Source organism: Poecilia formosa, unplaced genomic scaffold, assembly GCF_000485575.1.
Source record: "Poecilia formosa unplaced genomic scaffold, Poecilia_formosa-5.1.2 Scaffold216, whole genome shotgun sequence".
Taxonomy (NCBI): domain Eukaryota; kingdom Metazoa; phylum Chordata; class Actinopteri; order Cyprinodontiformes; family Poeciliidae; genus Poecilia; species Poecilia formosa.
This window is the reverse complement of record NW_006800155.1, coordinates 154,800-179,482: the sequence shown is the minus strand read 5'-3', so window position 1 is coordinate 179,482 and position 24,683 is coordinate 154,800. Positions and strand designations below refer to the sequence as shown.

Sequence of the window (24,683 nt, the reverse complement as noted above, 5' to 3'; positions counted from 1 at the left end):
ACTGATTGTTTACATCAAAACCTTCAACACCAAAAAAAATCAATCTAGTGCAGCAGACAACATTAAAACCCCGCCTCTCATTAGGCAAAGGTTTCTGCAGAAAGTGGAAATATTTGACTCATCGCTCACAGTCATAAACACGACGTTTCCCCAGGTTTCCAGCATGTTGTTCTCTCTGCTTTCTCAGAGGAGATGTTCCACATCCTGATTTTCCTCTCTTACATCTAAATATAAACTTTAACGGCTGCTGCACAAAAACAAGATAAAAAAATGTAGATGTTACCGAGACAAATTATCAACATTTGGAAATGGTTGAAGTGTGTTTTTTTTTTTTTTTTCGTCCAGTGGAATGTATATTAGAGCCAGTCATTGTCTAGGAATGGGGAGGTGGGTTTTTTTTTTTTTTTTTTTCGTCCAGTGGAATGTATATTAGAGCCAGTCATTGTCTAGGAATGGGGAGGTGGGTTTGGCGGCTTGGTGGGCGTTGAGGAGGCTGTCTCAGTGGGGGCCACTAGTCATACTGGCCCCTCGGTCAGGCCCTCCATGGGCAGAGTGGTGGCGTTGTCGACGGGCTGCGGGTCGTCCTGGGCCGGGGGGGGCGCCCTGCTGGCCGCAGCCAGGCTGGCGTAAGGCAGGTGGCAGTCCATGTGCAGGAAGGGGGGGTAGTGCTGGCGGTAGCTGATGTAAGCAAACAGCAACCCGATCACTCCTCCCACAAAGGCATCTGCAAAGACACACAAACACGTTTTAATGACACGGTTCTCAAACTGTGGTGCAGGTACCTCTGGTGGCGCCTTTAGAGATGCTGGTATTATGTGGGAGGTGATTACAGACACATTAGGTGTACGGAACACCAACAGACTCTAAAATTAGAACCCAGATCTGGGAATTAAATGAACCAATCTAAACTGTGTTTGGGTTTGAAAACCTGAGGGATTTCTTAATGGCCATGCTCTCTTTTCAGGCTAACAAGTGTTGGAATTACAAGCTAATAACAATGTTCAATGACCAGCCACATTATTAGGTACATCTGTCCAAAAGCCTGTTTACACAAAGAGCAAACCAGCCAATTTACATGGCAGCAACACAATGCATTTAGACAACCTGATGCAGTAAAAAAAGACTGGCTAAAATTGAACTGAGCATGGAGGCAGAGCCAGAAAACCAAACCTGATCTACAGGAAGTCATCTCACTGGTTGACAGAAAAGGTCTAAAAAAAGTAAGAATGTCCAGGTTGCAAAAGGTTCTGGACCAAAAGCTTTGCTGAAATCAGAAGTCTGAGGAGAATGAGCAGCCTGATTTAAATTTAGACCTTGTTTTTTTCACAAACAAGGTGGACAGACAACCGTTCCTAAATACCAAACACCTCAAACTATAAAGCAGCTGGGCTACAGCAGCAGAAGAGCACACTAAGCCTGTCAGTAAACTGAGGCTAAAACAACAGAAGGTGTCAGCTTTGGGCAGAACCAAAATGGAAAAATGTTTAATGAGTTTTGATTCAGAAGAAAGGGCCAGGATTTGGAGTAACTAACATGAAAGCTGCCTTGTGCCAACAGTTCAGACTGCTGCGCCTCAAATGACCTGAGAATATTTTCTTGGCAGCCTTTTAGGCCAAACTGTGAAAATTTCAAAGCCAGCTTTTTACCATATCTGGCCACTGAGTACCCATGTTAGGATGAAAACCTCCAGCAGGATAATCCACTGCAGTACAAAACCTCAGTCAGCTTCTTGACCATCACAGAGGATTCACTCTGTTTCTTACACCTTGTTGAATATATGCCACAAAGAATTAAATTCAATTGTGGAAAGGCTCCAGTTACATTATAGCAAGATCGGCCTACTTCACTGGCTGGTGAATCTATTTATTTGCACTCACACAGAAATAAATACTGTGTATCTATTTGGAATGAGTGAAGCAAGTATTTTTTTTTTACATGTTGAAAGGAATGAATTTCTCTTTGATATTCTCTGTGGCCATATATTTATTTTTCAATATTAAACATTTTTTCTTCTGCCATTCTGAATTATTTTTCCACCACAAACACAAATGAAAAACATCCGCAGGAAGTGAGAACAAATGCCTCAACATTGACCTGAGCAGCAGGCTACACTGGAGACGCTGCAGTGAAGCCGAATAAAAGAAGGGACAGAGCAGACTGCACTTCTTCACAACCCCTCAGTCCTTCAGTGTTTGCTGTAACAGGCTGCATGTCTTGCATAAGTCTGTTGTGGAGAGTGAAATTTCAGCATTAGAGCCGATGACCTGAAACCTTTGGAGACGATTCGGTAAAGGAGGACGACCACAAGCATCCTCTTCATCAAACTGTTATACTACCGAGTTTCTTCAGTCAGAGGCAACAGGAGCTGCATCTCCATTAATCAAAACTTTGTCAAATTTTCTGCTTAATGTCAGAAAAACACAATTTCGCGACTAAAATCACACTTGTATAAGTTTGTTCACACAATAAGTCGTTAAGCTGCACCATCGTCCTCCTACAACTTCCTGTCATCTTCTTCTTCATGGTTTATGCCAGTGGCAACGTCTGGTTGTTGATCATGTGACTCGTGATGCAAAATAAGTTTTTCCATTGCAATTTTGAGAAATTAACTAATTTTAATACAGACAAAAAAAAATCACTTCATCCCAGTGTAAAAACTCTATTAAAAAATGTGAGTATTTCGAAACTGGCTTGTTTCTATTAAGCAAATTTACTTTTACAGTTTCAATTTGTGCAATTTTATGGGAAATGGAAACGATGACTTCTGCAGACAATCATCAGCATATTCAACAACTTTTAAAGAAATGTGTATCACATGATTTAAAACAACTTTCAGTTGGAATAATTCAAGTATTTTTGCATTAAACTGAAATTTAACTGTAGAAACATTTGCAGTAAAGCAGAAACTCGGTGGGATTTTGTGTTTATGGAGCTTCATTACGCCTAAACAGAACAAGTCCAAGAAGCATCTGCTGACCCGACGCCCCCGTTGCGTGTTGCCCTTAAATCCTACATGCAAAGCAGCCATATTGGATTTTCAGGATGTTATCTAAAATCTCCAACTCTTTTATTGAAAACCCATCTCCAGTTTATGCCTGTCTACATGACGGTACAAAACGCAGCATTATCTGCAGTGATCCTGGTTTGAAGGGATTCCCTTCTCCCTGTAGGAGTGTGGTGATAAATAACACCTGCAGTCGTGGAATGGGCCTGGTTAATTAGGCATTGCTGTATGGGCTGCAATGTTTCAGTGAACATCCATCACCGCTGCCGAGTTTAGAGGTTGATGGAAGCAACATGAAAGGCAGAGCCATGAATCGTTGAGCTGGCTCACTCACCTCGGGCCGGGCCATCTCTGGTTCTCTGTCAGAGGCTGAGCAGGTCTGCATTACAGCTGACCCCATTTTAACTATCATACATCACAAAATATAGCACTGCTGTAATGAATATTAAGCAGATATTGCTGAAAATAGATCAAACTTGAACTAAGCTTCCCTAATATCTGCACTGTAAAACAGAAGTTGAATGAAACATAAAACTGCATCACCTTCCAGTAATAAGGATCTGCAGAGCGGATGAGCCGGTGGCCTGGACCTTCTTCTGATTCCTGTCAACTGAATTTACCAGACTGTGACTTGATTTAATAGATTAGTTTAGTGATGGTGAGAGTATTAATATTCATCAAGCACAGTGTAGCATCTGGGCTAATGGGAGCTCCCAGCTTGTGTTTACACTGGCAGCAGATTGGGGACCCTCAAATTTAATGGACTGCTCTATTGCAGCTTACTTCCAGCCGACGGAGAGCGAGCAGGAGGGAAACGCAGATCCAGGGAGGATTCAGAAAATGATGGGCTTTCTTGTAAATGCTGGAATTGTGTTGTTTTGGTTATAAATAAATAAAGGCAGGTTGTAAAAAGAGCTGTTGGGTTTGCTGCCAAGAACATATGGCTTTCTAAAACTAATTAACACAATGTGATGGAGCTGTCATCATGTTATTTCTTTTCTATCTGAAACCCACACACCCACGCAGTTCTCGCTCCCAGCCCCCCTCAGGTCATTCTTTTAGTTTTCCAGGAGACACATTTAAAACATTTAACGTTTTAAAACTTGTGCTGGTTTGTTCAGTTTTGTGAGGATTCCTCCTCATTTTTGGGGTTTGGATTATTTCCTTGTTTATATTTTTATGTCTCACCATACTCTCTTCATGTCTCCTATTTTTGGTGATAATTTTTGGTAATGTGTTGCCATTAGACTTAGATAATTCTCATGTTCGGCTCTTTTTGCTGTTACACTCCGTTCTGTTCCCTTCCCTCTCATTTTGTAGTTTCTCAGAGTTTTATTTCAGCTCCTTTATGTTAATTATTCATCTTTCTTCAGCTTGACAGTTCTCTCCCTCCCACAGCTGTCCCCAATCACCTGATTTCATCACCTGCATCTGATGCTCTTCTCCTGTCTTCCCTCAGTATTTACGTCCACAGGTTCTCATTGTCCTGGTTTCACTGCCCTCTCCTCTCCACTCCCTTTGCAAATTGTTCCTTTTGTTTATTATTAAATATCTCCTGGTAACCTCCATCTTTCTTTAATCTCACTCTTCTTCCAGACTCTGTGACTTTGCTTTGACAAAGAAACTCACTCATAACATCCATGAAAATCCTTTCTTTAGTCTTAACAAGAAGTTGATTTTCTGAGAAACCCATCATTAGGCATACTAACTCAAAAGAAACATGCCTGAAATCACTCTGTAATAAATTTAATGACTGATATAACATTCCAGCTTACAGCGATGACTCTGTAAAGTCTAAACACAGACATAACGGCATTGTTGGTTGGACCTTGCCAGTGGTGTTTGTAGTCACACGTCCTGGACAGAGCAATCATCATGGCGCTGTAAAGAGGTAGAACCATGGCACAAAGACGCCAGCTGCGACCCCGGCCCCCATCTGTGAAGCACTGCAGCTTTCCGGCCAGGTAGAAGGAGGTAAACCCGAGTCCAGAGAACGCAACTGGAAGGCAGAAAGAGACGACGTCAAGCAGATCAACAGCTTTGTTCCAGAAAAGTTTAAAAAAAAGACCAAGTTTCAGGGTATTAGTAATGGAAAGCCATATGCCTGCAGGTGAAAGATATTTTTAAAACAACCTTTTAAAATGATTAAAGTGTTTTTTGTAACTGCAGGTAATTTAGCAGCAGGACAGAAGCAATCATGTTAGGTCCTAAACCAAGGCTGCAGGTTTCTAACTGAAGGTAATCAGTGTGCATACCAAATCACAAAATGATCTTAAAAACCGTGCCAAGCGCAACATTTGTAAACATTTAATCAATTACATTGGCCAGCAGCTCACCGCTGCACATGGCAGCCAATACTGAGATTTCACAGCTCTGTGCTACATGAATGTGAACGGACAGCAGGCCTGTGCATTAAGCAACATCTGCTGGGAAGTAGAAGAGGAACAGCGGTGGTCTAATTGTGGGAATTAAAGGTTGAACAGTGGAACCATTTGAGTTTTTGCTGAAGCAAAGCGATTTGATGTTGCAGCAAAGCAAACAGCCGGCACATTTGTCACTCAACTAACAAGCTGGCCAGAACACATGACAGAACAAGAGCTCTGAGAAAACAGAGAGGAGAGCAGGGAAACAAAGTCCGACTGTCTCCAGGACTCTCCTGTTTGGGAACTGATCCAATAAAAACGACTCCATTCAGAACAAATCATCCAGACCTCTGATGTGATGAGGGATTTGTCTGATCTAAATAGTTTGATTCTTCTGTGAAACTAAGTTCCTTAACATAGTTAAAATATGGCATGCTGAATTATTTATACTCAAACTTTGTTCAGTTTGTCACGAGTCATGAAGGCCAAACTGGAAACTTAGAAAATGTTTGGTGAAATACGACCAAATGAAACTTTTTAACATCACTGCAACATGCTAATCATGATGGAAAACAACACTCCACATCCTGACCACACCCTCCACACTGAAACACGGTGATGGCAGCATTATGCTGCTTCTTTCACAGGAACAAGGAAAACAGGACAACTGTGGAGAAAATATGAAAGCGCCTGCAAACAAATGTAGTGAGGCTTCACCTTCAAACACAACAATGAACCTGAAGACCAAAGCATCTATTAGAACGGTCCAGTCAAAGTCCAGACCTTAATCCAAACAAAAATCTGTTGGAATTTTCTGTCCATAAATGCTAACACATGCTCTGTTCAATGAGGTTTTCAGCTGCAGTGAAAGGTTTTTCTACAAACTTCTGATTCCAGCAGCTTTTCAGGTTTCCATTTGTAAAACTGTCCTAACATTTTACAGTCATGCACCACTTTGCATTTATTTATCAAATGAAGTAACCTTGAAGTTGGTAGTGTGACAGGGACACATTGTGAAGAAAACACTGGGCATGAAGACTTTAGCTCAGCCTGTTGTTCAGACTGAACTCCCAAAGATTCAACATTAAATCAGTTTGGATGTAAATGTGAGACATGACTGACACTGAAAGCAAAACATTTTCATCCATTCAGAATAAAAGTACATTTATTATTTGTGATGTAGTTAATAAGAGTGAAACGTAACCTTAATGGCTGCCTTTTCTCAAATTAAGTCTTGTAATCACAAAAAAATCTACATTTTATTTCTGGCACTGTAAATTTCTAAAACCTAAATTATAGATGAGACCATTCAGCTAAACTCTACCTAAATGTGTCTATTTCTCATTTTTACATGATAATTCCTCTCTAGCATTATGCTAAGGCAAATGACTTGTTAATCCTCCTCCTCATCATCATCATCATCATCATCATCAGATCTTGCTCTTCAAGGAAAATAAATGATTTATGAATCACTTTGTTAGTTTCAGTAGCACTTCCACTCCTTCATCCATCCACCTCTCACCAGCTCATTGCCGGGGGCAACATGGGAATCTGTGTCTTGCCCAAGGACATTTCAGCATGTAGTGGAACTAGCTCATTTTTTTATTAAACTTCACAGTTAAAAACGGTAATGTCTTCCTGCAGCCTGCACCAAATGGGAGTTTATGTGACTGAATTCCTCAAGAGCAGGAAGAACAGAACTAATAATTTATGAGTGGAAAGAAGATGGAAATCCTGCTGCAGATAAAATTAACACTTTTCAGTTTGGAGAGAGCTACACAACACCCACACAGATTAACTGATGTTTTTTAGAGACTAACCTTTACTTTAAAGTTCCTCAGTCTGAGCATCCCTCAGAGACCATCCATCTCACTCTGAGGTGACGCCTTCACATCCCAAACCTCGCAGCAGCCCACACTATTTGTCTTTTTGGCTCTAAACAAAGCTCAGGCAATTTAATTTGTCCTTTGGGAGGACAGAGTTACATTATCTTGGGAACTTACTCAGTCCCACTCTGAACAGTTTAACTTTCGGCTTCCAACAAGAAATTAACTTTCATTTGCAAAAATCCTTTAAAGCAGCAGTATTATGAATTTTTCAGGTACATAGTGCCATTTTATTACAGAATAAAGTAACTGTCACGTTAAATTGTAAAAAATATGCTAAATATATATATATATATATATATATATAAACTCTGCATCTCGATAATGAGATGCAGAGCTGAAAAGACTAAGATTAGTTAATATGGGTTTCTGATGGTTTACTTTGCGACAAAGCTGTCAGGTTTTAATGCCCACTAAAGACTGAGAACCTAAACAAAGTGCATTATTATGCTTTCCATCTCTGGGTCTCTGCCATCCCCTCTCTGCTGTGCTGATCTTTGACCTTTATCGTGACCTGTGGGATATCTTTGCTAACTCCCACTAGAAAAGCTGCATATTAAACGACCACTTAGTGCCTGAGGCTGATCCTCCTATTAGCACATAAAGAGTCAACAGAAAATGTGTATTAGCATTAAATTAAAACCGCTTTGTTCTGCGTCCCGACTGTCAGAAACACAAAGAGGAGACCTGAATTCTCTCCTGGTACTGAACTAATATGATGATAGACGTTGTAATCTTTGGCTAATTAAATATAAATGATGATGCAATAGTGAAGGAGGCGGATTCAGAAAAGAATCTGGTCAAAGGATTAATTGAAGCATTGCTAATGCTAAAGATGGCATCTTTCAGTGGAGTATATCCATCAGTAACATCAGCTGGGTTTTTATGCACAAAGGGAAATGGTGAAATGAATATGAATGTGATGTGAGTCGTGCTTCAGGACCTGTTTACGGGCTGCAGTGGGTTTAGTGAACTGGTATTTATTGCTTTGTTTTTCTCTTTTAGGAGAATGCCACAACGAATTCCTGTTATTTAGTTTGCTTCAGAGAGGTGGAGGAATCTAATCAAGGACAAGGGAGAAGCCTTCAAGACTATCAACTGGAGTGGAAACAGCTCAGGCGTTTAAAAGCCATCAGGACACCAGCTTCTCACACGTCTAAAGGTTCTGTATCTATCATTGATAACTTTATAAAATGTCCTGTGATGCACATAAAACGTCTACTAACTGATATAATCAGGGGTGCAAAACAGCAAAAAACAAACCGAAAAAGCAGAAGATAGATGCTCATATATTTAAAAGTAAATTAAACAATCATAGTTCCTATTAAAAACAAACAATATGTTAAATATTAAATAGAAGGTAAAAAGAAAAAAAAGCTCTTAAACTGAAAAGTTCATTATATAAAACTAAGTGGCTTAGTTCAGGGTTTAATAAGAAATATAATGTTGTTTCTTGTTTATATAATCCATTCTCTATAAAATAGCAAAGACAAACTTTTTAGCCATAATATTAAAACTTGTTAAATCAACAAAGACCCTGGAAGGACGAGCAGAGATAGAAAACAGATGGATGTTTATGAGCTGGCAGCCACATGTCAGCCTTCACATCTAATGAGTCTGAATTTCGTACCACAAACAAGAAAAAGTGGCATAAAAATAAAAACATCCTTGAATCTTAATGCTGAGCTACAAACAATCAAACTGCATTCAGTTTTTTATGTGCTCCTTGTGCCTTTTCAAATCTTTTTGGGCAATAAATGGGATTACTTTTGTTCTGCAGATGTCATCTCAGTGATTTTGTTGCGGCTTTTCAATCTGTTGCTTTGACAAATCTAATCCAGATCTGCAGAGTTTCTAATGTTTCTAATGGGAACCAGTGAGCGCCTCAAAGCCTCCCATGCTTATAGAAGGTGTGTTGAGGAGCATTAAACTTTAATCTGAAATCTGACTGGAAGTGCTTTAAAACTCAATCAAAACTAAATGTGTAAGGCATCTGATGTCTGGGTGTGTTACTGTGTAACAGTAGCATTATGTTTGATCTGATGCTGCAGGTTTAAGGCCGTCACGCTCAAACCGTGATGCCAGCAAATCACAAACCATGCAGCCAAAGGCAACTTCTTTCTACCTGAACGTTCTGCCTGATTGAGCAAGACAAACTATTCCAGTTAAAATCAGCCTGTCACAGTAAAGACAGCAGACTGAGAGATTTCTTTCTCTAAAGATTTATTTTCATTGTTCAAAATAGGCAGAGCAGGGACAGAACTCTGTATACATGTAATATTAATGGAAAAAGGCTTCAAAGTAAAAATAAAAATCAATTCATTCATGTTTGAGGGGAGTTTAAACAGCTAAAAAAAATCCAGCTGCTAATGAGGTAGAAAATGAACTATTCTGATCCAGCAGTTCTTGATATTTTTGAAAAGCTTATAGATTAAATAAAGTTATTTTATCTTGTTTATCTCTCAGCCTGAGACAATAAAACTGATGTTGCCTCTACAGTATAAAATTTTTAAAAAGCAAGATCTTGAGCTCCATTTTTACCAGTTAGTGTTTAGCACCATCTCTGTTGCTAGGCAACAGGACATAAGTCCTGCATCGGCCAGATCCTCAAAGACTGCCACTGGATTGGGACACCCTCCCAAGATATTTGGATCATGTCAGTTATTTAAATTCCTTTTGGGATAAAAAAAAAAAGAAAAATTACGTTTGATTTGAATGGAATACTTAAAATTTATTCTGTATCAAACTGAAAACGCTAACTTTAGTATTTAATACCCAATGACCAATCTCTGTAAAAATGCTTCCTACGTAATATTTTTGACATTTTGTCGCTTTTTTTTTTCAGACAATTTTATCAATATTTTTTTCTCTCCAATCTGCCATGATGGCAGACACTTTTTTAAAGTTATGTTCTCTGCCTTTCCAACAGTTTGTTGTTCAGGTTTAGCTCAGGTATAACAGCTCTGCAGTCAACAAAGTATAAAAAAGTAGCAACAAAGGAATCCTTCTATTTTGTAAATATCATGTTTTAAGTTTAAATGCAGTTAGATAAGAGTTAGGGATTGTTCACATTATACAGCACCAAAACCAAAAACACTAAATATTTCAGAAAAGCGTGTTGAATTGAAATGTTGACATTGTTGGATATGTGAAGTGGCAAATTTGAATATACCCAAAATAAGACTGTAACACACAGAGCTACATGGTGTCCACTGCACTGTGCACCATCTGCATGGACCGCAGCAAACAATCCCAGTGAACCTTTCTCCAGTCGTCTCCTTTACACCAGAAGAAACGTGAATTATTGAGCATAGTGCTGAGGTGGAACAGCTTGCTACGCTGTTTGGCCCAAAATGGCCAGCAATCCTCCCTGCTTCATGTAGCTGAGCACAGCAGGAAGTCAGATGAAGGTGAAGCACTGAACGTTTTATCATCCGTCACATATGTCAGAAGTGAAATATGCTGGACTCATTCATGACAAGTTTCCTCAGGGTCTGCATATTACATCTTCGGCAACAATAAAAAATATCTTGAGCACAATCTGTCAGCACGGTGGCATTTCTTATTAGCTCAAACTGAAACGCTACCGTTCAGTTTTAATAAGGTGGTGTGAGAGATCTGATATGGTTGCATATTGTTTTGCAGTTGCCAGCGGTGATTTCTTTACTCACAGGAGGAATGGCTGCTGGGGAAGCTTTTGCGCCCTTCAGACACCATCTCCGGCTCGCCGGTGCACAGCATCTTCGCATTCATTTGACCATCTGGGAAACAGCGCTGGAAGTAATCTGGCCTTGGTCTGAAAAATTAGTTTTCATGTGATTACAATGAGTTAAGAGAACAGCTACTATAAGTCTCAAAATACGGAGTGACTGCAACTTCAACCTGAGCATCATTAGCTGTGTTTCCATTACAAATGTGTGCAAATTCTCATCATTCTCCAACTACTTCCTCTTATTCTTCATGGTTTGTGCCAGTGGAAATATCTGGTTGTTAGTCAAACTTGCAGTTTTCCTAAATAAACCAAAATTGATACGGCCAAAAAAACACCTCATTCTAACATTAAGTTGATGTTTCCCTTATGCAAATCTATTTTCTAAATGTCAAACTGCACAATTATATTGTGGATGGAAAAGCAGCTACTGACAGCGCCGTGAAGTGACTTGTTCAGGATACCTGCCAACAATCAGCTTGATAGTATTTGTGAAGACTCCATTTAATGCGAGTGCCAGGGACACAGCTGAGGACAGAAAGGACAAAGATTAAAACAAATCTTACATTGTCTCATTATGTAGTAGTACAAACCTCAGTCACAGTTTTATACAAGTTCTGGTCAGTTTTGCACACTTTGTACAAACATGACGGCCAAATTTTTGTGTTTAGGTAAAATCAGATCCAGTCATTTAGGAGTTCAGAGTCCAAGCCTCCAGAAATCAGTCGTTCTCAGTAACCAGACCTTCTGTGTGAAGCAAAGCGTAGAACAAGGAGTTGGTTTTTACCAGACTGTCTGTTTCCTGAAAACACTAAAGAGTTGATACATCTGAGGAAGGCAGTTAACAAGAGAGAACAAAGACATTTATACCCACAAAATCAACATAATGCATTTAGAAGAACTGAAAATGTTGAGTTTATCTTTTTTATAGCTGCTTTATTTTCTTCAGAAAAAAATAAATAAATAAACCTGACTTTGTCATGACAACAGATTATTATTATGTTGTTGTTTTTTGTCTTGGTATAAATGGCTTGCTTCACTGGTAATAACTGAGGGAAATTTAATGAGTAAACAAAATAGTTTCCTCGTAATGGTTACAGCAGCACTAATAATCCACCTGCTTCAATAAAAGCATCACATTTATGCTTTGTTTTCATGTTGAGTTATGAATCTCCCCTAACATTCACACAGATATTGTCAGTTGAAATCTAATTAACCAAACACCCATCTGTTCTCCAAAATTGTCTGATATTGTTGAAGAAACAAAGTGTGTTCCTTGAGATAACAAATGCATTCATCTTGTTTAAAGAAAACAAAAAGTCGATACCTTGTGAAAAGGAGATGCATCGACTCATTATCACAAGAAAAGCAGCTTTGCTTTGTTGAGACTTCTACGGTGTCAGATTCCCTCTGTTGGTTCATCAGTCTGTGTGTGATGTGTGTGATCTTCACCCCATACAGCTCTGCAAGCTTTCTCATCTGTTTGCATCAACTTTTTTAGGGCACTGCAAAAAATCTAACATAGGTTTCTGTCCAGTTCTCATCAGATCATGAAATTTATCACTCTATTATGAAAAAAAAAACACTTTGTTCTCTTGCGCGGGATGTTTATCTTCTTGATGTTCAAAGTATTTCTGTCCCTCTGAGCAACAGATCAGATCCTCATTGAAGGCAGACGAGTCTGAATCTGAATCTGAATCACTCCGAACTGGTTTGAAGTAAAGTTAGCTAATGGCTCAGTGCGTTTAGAAGTACAACGTCGTTTAACTCCGAGATGAACGAATAAAATAAACACAATGTCAAAATTAAAAATCAGTCAGAAACTATAAACACCCCTGTTGCTTTCATGATATTTAAGATGTAAAATTATCCAATTTAACAACAGCAAAAAGAAGGTCTAGAACAATAAATTGTTTTGGGTTATTAATGTTTGACATGGAGAATCACATAAGCCGTGCTGTTTTCCATTACTTTTTGGAGATGTGATTGAATTCATGCCATCTTTGCTTCTTAAGATTTTATTCTTTATTATTCTGTTAATATTTACAGTGAATACATGTTGGATGGAACATCTGAAAAGTTACAAAAGTCTTATTGCAGCTCAGACATTTAGAGAATGGCAAATTACAAAGTAGGAGTCCAAATGCTAACAATCTTTAATTTAAAGTTATTATGAAGTAGCAGGTCAAATTACTTATTGTTGTTCGATTTTAAACAAATCATTGTTCAGTCACTTTAAACATGGATTTTAAGGCCAGTTAAAGACCTAAGATGTAAAACATTAAACTCTTGCTAATATTACAATTCATGCAGCTTAAAAGAGCAAAAACATCGACGGGATTTCCCTGAAGACGTGGATTGCCACAGGCAAAATCTGACTGTGAAAGAAATAAATGGCTCATTGTGATGGGAGAGAGGAAACATAATGTTGGTCAGTAGGTCAAATTTGCACTGAAACTGAATGTTCACTTAATTATCTATAAGGAGTCCAGTGGCTCTCATAGTTAGAGGAGAGAACCTGCCCTACATGTTACTCCCAGTGGACTCCAGTGGGACTTAGTTCATCCTGCTCAGACGTCTCGGAGTAAATCCAAGAGTTATCCAGCCTTCTGTTACTTCCTATTGCACAATAATGAATTGGGGACTTTTGCTGAACAAAACCAGCAGTCGTTATAATTAACCTGACATAACAGTTTATTTTATGGTTCCAATGCTGCGGACCTTATTGGAACTGTCTTTGCCTTACTGGTCATAAGTGCGTTCCTAAAACTGTCTGACAGTCTGTGAGCTTGGTTTCATCCTGGTGACTGGAAACCGTGCAGTAGTCGAATGGTTTTAAAGTAAAAATGAATCCTCCTAAATTGCTTCATGGTTCCAGAGCTTTTTATAACTGTCTGCAAATAACAGAGCTGAGGAGAAGCTGGAGTGATTGGCCCGTTCATGAACCCAGACATCCGAACATCTGCTGCATTCATCTTCCCAGTGTATCCAAACGACATTAATCTGTTTGAGAAAATGATCTGTGTCACATTCAGATTGTGTTCAGTTGCCCTTGAGTCTCCTGAGTCGGTCCATCCATCCATGCTTTGTTTTAATGAAAAAATAAATATTCTATGTCAGCAATTTTGACATATTTTCCTCATTACTCCGTGGCAGGACATTTTTTACTTTTCATATTTTGTCATTGTCTTTGCAGTCACAGTAACATTTACAGTTTGCCTGAAGCATCTAATTAACAGTGCAAACATTTCCATGTTGCTTTCAGTCAGTCTGCAGGTGAGGATGATGAGGGTTTGCTCTTCTTCTCAGCAGCATTCAGGATTCACTCAGCTTTTCTCCAACATCCACAGCGGTTGAGTCTCATCAGGATTCTCACTCCTGTTACTTTGACGCCGTTCACCTCCTCTGTGCTGAGCTCAGTGGAGAGCTTTTGGATGTAGGAGTCAGATAATCTGTTCCAGGCGTCTGATCAGGATGCCTCAGGGTACAGGCATTATTTTAAAATCACGCAATAGGAATACTGTTGGGAACTACTGCATTGACGCCATCCTATGTCCTCCCTTCTTCCTGTTCATCAGTGCTTCCAGGACTGACTGTGACATTTGCTTAATACTGAATGGTTCCCCATGAGGTTTTTGCAGCAGATTGTTTAAAGTCTGTAGGTTTTCATTTTTTTTATTATATTTTTATTTTTGCACCTCTAGCAACTCTCAAACCATTTTGCTCTGTGTGTTTTGATCTGGGCATCCGCATGTTGTGAGAGGAAACATGATTCATCAGACCAGATCACTGTCAGCCATTGGCTGTGCTCCAGTTCTTGTTTTCATGCTTCCATTGCTGTTTTTTAGCAATAGAAAGTGGTCAACATGCCCAACCTGACTGATCTGTTGCTATGCAACCCCATAGCTAAGGTCTAATGTCCATTTTGACACCTTCAGATCAGAAGTAGCATGAACTTTCCCTACAGTTTCAGCTCCAGCGGCTCGTCTGTTGGATCAGACCAAATGCAGCAGCATCAGTAACCCTTGGCTGCTCATCCCCTGCTGTCTGTTCGTTCCCTCCATGAACCACTTCTGGTCGACTTTGGCCTCTGGAGACCTGCTACATCCCACAAGAGTTGCATTGTGGAAATGTTCTGATCCAGTCATTCAGTCATCACAATTTCAAACCTGGAAAACTTCTGAAATCCTTACACTGCTCCATTTTCCTGATCAAAAAAAAAAAGAGGGAAAATGCCTGATATTGCCCACTACCTGTAATGAAGAAATCTGTTCACCTGTCAGTGGTCATAATGTTATGCATGATCAGTGTACTCATTATGGAGAGAAAATTATCTAAATCAAGAAAGGTTTTATTAAAATAAAGCTGTAGAATTGACAAATGAGTCCAAACATGAAAAGACCACAAACACTCCCCCACATAAAGCGAACAGTAGCATCGCTGTGATATCACATTACCAGGATGGAAAACAGTGTTTCAACTTTATAATCACGATTAAAGTCAGCGCTCCGGAATCATCTTTGACTCATTCTCAGTGAGTAGTCTGGTGGGAAATATGACCCTCAGATGGCTTCATTATATTCTGACTCAGAGATAATCGCGTAATTAAGCGGCGTGACTTCTGGAATGATAAAAGATTATTAGACGACTTTTCAAAACGTTTTCCTTTCTACCATGAAGTAGAATACGGAGCGTGGCAGAAAGCAATGTACCACACAATATATGCCCATATATCAGCAAAAGTAAAGAGCATAAACTTACCAAGCATAATCTATTTAAACCTAATTATGTCCTGTAATCTTGTTTGCGTTTCTGAAGTAGAGAGCCCTGGGGGATGCTTTCCAAAGTGATACATTTGGAACTGCAATGTGAAAGCTTCTGACATGAAAAATTAATATGTCTGTCAATGTTTTAAAAATAAACAACTTTACACCGATCAGAGTAATTAATTTAATATTTTTCTGTGTCATTTTAGAGACCGTTTCTTAATGCCATCCTCAGAACTCGGATCTGTCTGACATCTGTCATAAAATGCAGAACAGTCTTCCTTCCTTTAGTTCTTTGTTCTCCTGAGTTTCACAGTTTTCTAAACTGGTTTGCAGAAGTCCTTCTCTGCAGGCGGTGAGGGGCTCGTTAAATTCTCCACTGCAATGTAATCTCTGCTGCACTGAGCCACTCGCTTTCCACCTGATTCATCACTGTGTGTCTCTTTAATTGGATTTGTGTTAAACTTTCTTAATGCCTTGCAGCGCCGATGCCTTTTTCTGGCACTCAACCTCAAGGGAAAGTAGGAAAAAATGTGTGTGAAACCACTAGGTCCTGGTAGAGAATGAAAGAAGATGCTTTAAATTGATAATAAGTAAATACTTGGCTAAGAGCAATATTCATGGTGGCATATTGACAGACACACGAGGTCATAGAGTTTAAAGATCAGCGCCATAATGACTAATGAACTCCTTACATTTGGCTAGATCGCTTCAGGCAGAGGAAGGAAAAACATATTGAGCTAAAAGAAATCCTAACAAAATTTGTTCATTGCTGAAGCATAAAAAATCGAATAAAGCGTGGGCAGAAACTTTTGTATAATACATATGCTGTTACTATTACAGGCCAAATCATTCACATTCCAAGGCTTCTAAATTTCATGTAAGTGTAGCAGGGAATGCATTTAGGAAAAACATTTTGTTGTCATGCAAAGAAAAACATTTTCAGCACTTTAATCATGAGAACTGAAGGGAAGATTTTCACGCACCTAAACAAGCCTCCTTGATCTCCGTCTTGTCCGTTCTCTGAATTATCTTCACCACGAATATCACTGCCAGTGGAGTAAGGAAAGAAATTGCCTGTAAGGAAATAAGACAGAACAACAAAATGGTAATAATTACAGTGATTTTAGGATTCCAGGGGATCTGCTCAACACGAAAACACTCCTGCATTAACTTGTGACCTGAACCTGTCAAAACTGAAAAACCCAACAACTGATTTTATTGTTCAGTGGCTCTTCCAACCAGCACTCAGAGTTTCTGTCTAATTTGATAGGAGATTTGAGCTCCCTCTGCTCAGAGGTAATAACTGTTGCCACAAAGTATTAATTAAATCCAGAATGAAATTGTTTTATGTTTCTGCCCTAAGCAACAGCTGATTTAGAGATAAGATTCTCCAAATCTTCATGGCTTTAACACAGAAACTGCAGTGTGTGGCAGAAGCAAGTAAAGAGACTATGATGAACGATGAAATTTGCACCCAGTCAACACAATACACACACATACACACACCTACACACACATACACATGCATACACACACCTACACACACATACACACACCTACACACACATACACATGCATACACACACATAACCCAAACGGTTGAAAGAACGTAAGTTCCTAATCTTAATGGCTTGTCTACTTCGATGTCAGATGATGTCACTGTAGGAATATGCTGTTGTAGTATTATTATCAGTAATATTAGGAGGAGGTGAAGGAATCTTGTTTGGAGAAAAACTGCTCTGACATATGCAGGCAACTATAGTTTATTATTTTATGTCCTCCATTTAACAGCCTCTTTAATTGGTTTGCTTCGACCTTTAGAGACTATGAATAAAAAACATCCCATCACAGTAAATCTTTATTTGAAACTTGTAAAATACAGCCGGTGTTTATGTGAAACCATGTGACCTTATAGCCAAACGTAAGTTTATTAAATCCATTAGTGAAGAAACAATTATCTGGTTGTTTGTGAAATCTCATTAGTAATGATGAGGTTTCCAGTCGTAGTGATCATTATGTGTTTAGCAGAAAAATTAGGATATCTATATTCACAAATTATTTACGTTTAAAATCAACTTATTGGCTAAAATATTCCTGCAGTCTTGCATGTCTTCCAGATTTACAGGAGTAAAGAAAAAAACCTCCTGCCACTTCTCACACTTGGAATATGCAGGAGTGACACTTGGAGCTGCCCTCCGGCCTCTACAACATTCATTATGAAGGTCACAGTGAGCCGTACTGTAGCATCATGTAAATCTTATCCATGCACTCATAGTAATAGTTAGATAACTTCTCCAGACCTTCAGGGCTGCTGTCAGAGTGGAAGTACTACAAAATGTCTGACAGGACAGATTATTTCCCCAGAAGACATGTAGCTAGGGAATAAGGGACTTTCTTTCAATTCCCGATTGATGGAAATGTCTTTCCCAAAGATTTATTGATACCCCAGCTAATAAAAACTGTCAATATTCAAAGAGAAACAGAATAATAGAGCAGAGCTAAACAGTTTGCGTTGAGGCCCATTCAGCTCTCCAGATCAATTGTCAGCTTGGAGAATTTGGCATTCATGCTTCTTGACTGGCTGCCAGAGATATAAATGACTAATGCAGTTTGAAATGCTTACAAAATTACTCATCAAATCTATCTGGCAATTAGTCACTTTGAGCTCCACCAAACAGATTGTAATTATGCTTTGACCTCTTTACTCACGCGACACTGGTTGGTCTGGCAGAAACAGACATGGTAAAAACATGCAAATACTAGATTCTAACTGCTAAGTATGCTGTTTTTAAATATAGAATGTATTTTATACACTAAGCTGTCATAAGACTTCCTGTCACCGGCTCCTCAGCAGTTTAAAGGCGTCATGTGAGTGATGAGTGAGGAGTTCAGGGATCGAAGAGCCAGTCCCTCAAACTCAAACAGTTCACAATGAAGTGAGATAAATAAGCAGTCATTTTAAGCAGTTGTTTAAAATTATTTTTGCTTCATTTTATATTTTATATAAGTTAAAATCCAGTGCAACCAGACAGTCTCTTCACAGGAACTGAAATATCCAACATCACATTTAAATAGACATTTTGACTTGAGTAGAGGAAGAAAAGCTTTGAGACGCCACAAAAACTGAAAACGCACAGCGTCTTGTTGCCTGTAGGCATTTTTGCCAGCTGTTACAAATTCACTTCCCGGGAGAAAATGGAGTGTCTGACTAAAACTAAACATTTCTTCCAATGCCACAATGCTTGGCAGAAAACTAGACTTGAGGACAGTTATATCAACACAAAGAAGCTGATGTAAGAGTTGGAAGTTTTTCTTGTTCATTAAAATCTGGGATGGTTTTTAAAGGCCTCAAAAATTATAGCATTAATCAAAGCAGCAGTCAGGAGGCCTCTGACACCTCTGGAGGAGCTGCAGAGATCTTCAGCTCAGGTGGAAGAATCTCTGAATGAAAATGGTAAAAGTTGCCCAGAACCAAAATACTAAATTTAAGGCCGACAAACTGCTGGTTCCTGGAAAAATAACACATTGCGCTGCAATTCTTATTGCACTTTTGAACTACTGGATAGATTTTCTGTCTCTCTTAACACACCATTCAAGTCATGAAACATGGTGGTGGCAGTGTCATGATGTGGGGATGATTTTCTTTAGCATGTGCAGTAACACTGGAGTCTGTCCTGTTCTTCAGGTGGTAGAAGACTGACTTTGTAATTGTCTTTATGTGTCTCTGAAGAGCCCAGCCCCTCACTGCCCCCAGGCTTTTGGGCCTGATCTGGGTGAATTAAAACTGTAAAAATACTTTCATTACTAATTAAAAGAAAGATAGCTGCCATGGGAACAGTTCCCTGACTGGTACACAAACAAACTCTGGAAATGAAAGTCAGTCTCTGAGCACCAATGATAAATAGATGGTGAGCGTTATAATATCCAATCATTAAAACAAATAAAGAAAATTCAGAGGAAGACTACTCTTTCTTTTGAGATATGTAATGTACTTACAAACATAACCCTTTTAGGAATGTGGTCCGACTCAACCAGAGGATTCCTGTAGAGCCACAGCTCCTCCGGTTGGATAACTCTCTCAAAGGGCTCCAAGAACTCCGTAAACCTGCAAAGAAAAACACAGCAGAGTTTAGTTCTTACAATCTAACGGTTTGGTTTTTAGCTGCTAAAACAAAAAAAGACTTTTCATATATTATCTGTGCTCTGGTTGGATTCAGTACCACACAGAAAAGGGTCTCTTAGTTTATTTTACTTTTTATTTTTGTGCTGTCCAAGAAAAGTTCAGGACTTTGCCTGACATCCCCTGCTGCCTTCTCGCACACTGCGTGTGAAAGAACAAATTAGTATTCTGCTGCTTTCTCCGTCCCTCCGTGGCCAGTCGGTGGTCTGTCCCACACAACCTTGTTCTTTGTCATTTTAACAAGGTCTTTTGTCACTATGGTCTAAAACAGTTCAATGCCCTCCTCTCCTTTGAAAAGAGCTCCAAGATAACTCCAAGGGCTTTAAAAACAAAAGGCTTTGAATATGCTGAATATGGTGATTTAATGAGTTTTCTTCCTAAATAATGCAAACATCAGAGGGCATGTTGATGAATGTGTGAATTTTGTTCCTTTGTAGTTTCTTGGCAAGTGTAAAAGTCAGAAAATGTTCAAACATTTATGAATAAAGGGCAATTATTTATGGTATGTTTTAAGAATCTAGTTTTTGACTGTAGCACCTGCCCTCCTTTTCTTTGAAACACATGGATTAAAATAAACTGAAATTATAACAAATTACTCTTGCTGTATGATCCTGAACTTTGGGGAGATTTTGTGGTTGTTTCTAGTGTTTAAAGGGAACTACCTGGTTACATCAGCATCAAGGTGTTTCTCAGTGGACAACAGTTTGACACACATAATAAACATATAAGCTGAAAATGCTTAAAATACCTGCAGACCACTCTGGACCACTCAGGTCTATTCTGCAAATCCAGAATCAGAACCAAACGTGGAGAAGAAGCTTTCAGTTTCCGTTTCACTAAAATGAATCAAACATCCAGAAAGTTGCAGAAATACTGAGTTAATTTAAACCAAGGCTAAATACCCATTTAGAGCTGACTTTGATTAATAACTGCTGGAGCAGGATAAAGAGTAGCCCACATTCCTAATACAATGTAATGTTTTAGATTGTTTGTTGTTTTATTTCCTCCTAATCACATAAAGCACTTTGAATTGATTTGTTGTTTGCTATGCAGATGAAATTACTTTGCTTGCCTATAATCACTTTGCAGAAACTTTGTCCCTTCATTCTCCTTTGTCTCTTTGTTACACATTTTACAATAATTCTGGATTTCTGATATTAATCCGACCATTATGAGTTACAAAACCTTAACAAAGCTGAAAGCAAAAACTTGGTAAATGTCTTTCAATGTTTCATCACAAAGACCAGAATTCAAAAAAGTGGAGGCAGCTGTAACTTTTTCCTTTTCAATAACTTCCTTGATACTAAATGTGATATTAAGCAAGGAGAAACTGGAATCAACAACTTCATAAATTCACAATTTATAAACAAACTTAAACAGGATCAAATAGTTTGAAACCACAGCCTTTTGATTTTTAAAACTGAATGTGTTTTTGTCATAACTTTCAATAATTCATACTCAAAAGAAGAATATATATAAAATTAATTTCAAAAGAAAAATGTTCAGAAGTGGTTTACCAAAAAATGTCTAAAATACATGATCACATAACGAGTTAAATGTTAAGCTAAATTTACATTTTATAGATAAACTAATTATAAAAAAATAACCAAAACATAAAACACTGCAGCTTAAAGCTTAAGGACTAGCTGTGCAGGTCACTGTGAGGATAAACTGTAGAAATTCAGCAGGAAGAGGGAATCAATTATCCAAAACTTCAACATGTCCTTCACATCCAGCTGTGTAAAACAAACAGTTAGCATTGGCTAAATATGATGAGTCTCCTTTAGGTCTCTCCAAAGTGATTGTTCAACAGAATTTCTTGTTTTTCCTCTTAGTATTTTTCACCCAAACACAGAGCCTGTGAGAAGTCAGCTTGACATTAGACTGGAAATATAAAGAGTTCTGCACATCAGGCAGAGGCTGTGAAAAAACTATCGGTTGGTTTGGTGATAGCTGCATGTCAAGATGTCGCTACAAAGGAGAAGCCTTATGTTTCTGATTCAGCTCAGCGGTGCTGCCTTCTCTGGAAGGGGCATGCATTAAACCCCACCCTGCGAACAACGTGCCGCATGCTTCATGAAATAATCCAACTTTTTTCTGTCATCTCTGTCATGTTCAGGCATCAGCGGTTGAAAGAGTTATTTTGGTTCCTGGGGACTAATGCAGGGAAACGGAGCGCAGACAGATAAAGTCAGCTCAGACCCCAGCCTCAACTTTTAGGTCATTACATGCAGCGATGATCCACCTGTCAGCCTGGAAGGCTTATCTCACATCCAGCCCACATCCTAATTAGTTTGAGACACACACTCCCCCAAGGTATCAGCTGCAGGCAGATCATTTTTCATGGGTGTTGTTGGACTGCATGGGGTGTTTGAGTTTATTTATAATGCATATTATTTGTTTATTTGTGTGTTATATGATTGGATGGCAGAGACGGAGCAACATCATCCAAAAATTGTATTTTACACAAGTGGACATATTTAAACATGCAGGAAAACATTTCACATGGAGAAGGTTTCTCCATGTGTTACATATTATTACACATGATCATTTCTGCATCTGAAACGTGGTGAAATGTTTCACATGTCACACTTTCCACATTTGAAAGTTAATCCCATGTGAAGTGTTTATTCACATGTTGAAATATTGTTTTGCTTCCCATGTATTTGCCTGATAAAACTTATTTGACATGTAGATGTCATCAAGTTACTACACTTTAATTTTACATGTCAAATCTGTCAGAAACAATTTTAAATATTTTCAACCATAAAAAATGACCCAAAATAATTTCCACATGTAAAACCTGTTTACTGCACAACCTAATTCCTATGTCCAACATTTACTTAGAAGAAAACTTCACATCTAAAATGTTTTCCACATTTTTTTCAAATATTACTAGTTGCCACCTGTGAACATGTGTTTACATACTATCACACTCTATACCTGGCACATGAACTACATTTTTATATTTCTAAACAATATACTGATGTTCACATTGGTAACATGGGTTAAACTATGACTTCATAAAAACTCAAGTTTTTGTGACTTGTTAAAAGCAGACAAGACAGTTGTACTAATATTTGCTTAAAATTATATTCCCCTTTTGAAAGTTATTGGAGAAATACATGTTGACCTACAACAATCAGAGGACAAAGTAAGAATGTGAAACGAAGGTTAATGTCTGCTGTGATGTGGAGCTCAGAGGGAGGAGGAGTTTCTGGTAATTAGCCTGTTGGATGTTCAACGTCAGCATGAATGCATAAGCATTTGTGACAATTTACTGGGTGAATAAGAATGAGACTCTGATTGTTAGAGCGCTGACTAGAGAAGCACTAATTAAGTTCAGTCTAATGCATTATGTATGACTTCAGCATCAGCATCACAACTAATTCCAGGGGTTCCACACTGAAATGTTCGGCTTTCACAATTTACAGCATAGAGATGTTCCAAAAAAACATTTTCTGAGTGTAGAACCGGATTTGAACGGCTGTCACATTTGATTTTTATATGTAAGACATAAAATGACATAATATGACTGTTATTAAGCACAATAAACATGTATGTTTTATTCATAAAGAAATAAAACAGGAACAGATAACACTGAATATCTTTGTTTTTTTAGTCCTTAGAAAATATTTTCACCTTTTCATGGCTGATCACTCTAATTAAATGAAAATGAAAATCATTTTTGTCTAAAAGTCTTTTAATATTATGAATTATGTGTCACATTAGTGCCAAAGTCGCTGTTAAAAGCCTTGTCTTTTTATTCCTTTGCAGAAATGATGATTTTCAGTTTGGCTGAGGGACATTTTAAAGGTCCAGGTCCAAGTGATGTGGCTTAAATGAATCCAAAGCATCTTTTAAGATGCCAAAGTTAAAAATGTATTTGTTAATACCAGGGTTTTTACTGAAATGAGGCTGAAAGGCAGACAGTAATGCATCAGCTGGAGAACAGAAGATTTATTTTGTTTGCATAATTAAAATGGGAAAAATGTTGATTGCAGTCCCATTAGTAGAGTCTGTAGAGGTAATAAGTTACACAGCATGTGTGTCAATTTTTCCTGCTGGGAAATAATTGTAATTATCCTAAAAAAGAGACAGACAGGGAGGAGCAGGCTGAGTTTTAGAAGCAGCAATTTACCCGTTCAGAGCAACAACAATATGTAAAGTTTACAGATGGAAGAGATCCTCGCTGGGGGCTTTATGGCTTTTGTTTATGATATATTTGTTATTAAATTTGTCCCTCTATGTGGTGTAAACAGGAAGCTGTGAAAGCCAGTGTTACCTTAAGCTGTATACCCAGAGGGGAGCACAAATGAACACAACAGAGCCGTGATAAAAGCTACTGCAGTGTGAAAATCCATCAGAGGGAGAGCAGGAAGGCTTTCCCTCAAAGGCAGACTAATCAGCCGCCGTATCGCCTACTGTTAGTTCATGTTGACTCTATGTGAAACAGAGATGTGCTTTTCCTGGAATACATGTGGTTGGGATTTGTCAGTCCTATTTGTAATGATTTCTGGAAATGTTCTAACATCATCAGCCATTCCATTCGACAAACAAAATACTTTCATTTCTACTTTTTTAAGGGAAATTATCTGGATTAAGTCATATATTTTATGAAAAATGCAGTGTGTTGTGTTACAGAAAGTGCACTCAGTGATTGTCAGCTGCTGTGGTGTACCACAGGGGTGAGTGTTGGGACTATTACTTTTTAGCTTATTTATTAGTGATTCAGCAGAATGTTGCTAATCAAGTGTAAGCTGCTATTGCTA

The 24,683-nt window shown here is 38.5% G+C and overlaps 1 protein-coding gene across 1 annotated transcript; it reads right to left on the bottom strand.

Moving 5' to 3' along the window:
- Nucleotides 1-403: 403 nt before the first annotated feature.
- LOC103149022 (phospholipid phosphatase 4-like) lies at nucleotides 404-21,982 on the bottom strand. Its single transcript, XM_007568034.2, has 7 exons — nucleotides 21,962-21,982; nucleotides 19,728-19,874; nucleotides 16,715-16,805; nucleotides 11,427-11,490; nucleotides 10,925-11,049; nucleotides 4,833-5,003; nucleotides 404-724 (listed from the first exon to the last, which is right to left on the bottom strand). Exons 1-7 carry the CDS (start codon nucleotides 21,980-21,982, stop codon nucleotides 516-518), a joined length of 828 nt encoding a protein of 275 aa, XP_007568096.1. The 3' UTR covers nucleotides 404-515.
- Nucleotides 21,983-24,683: the final 2,701 nt, after the last annotated feature.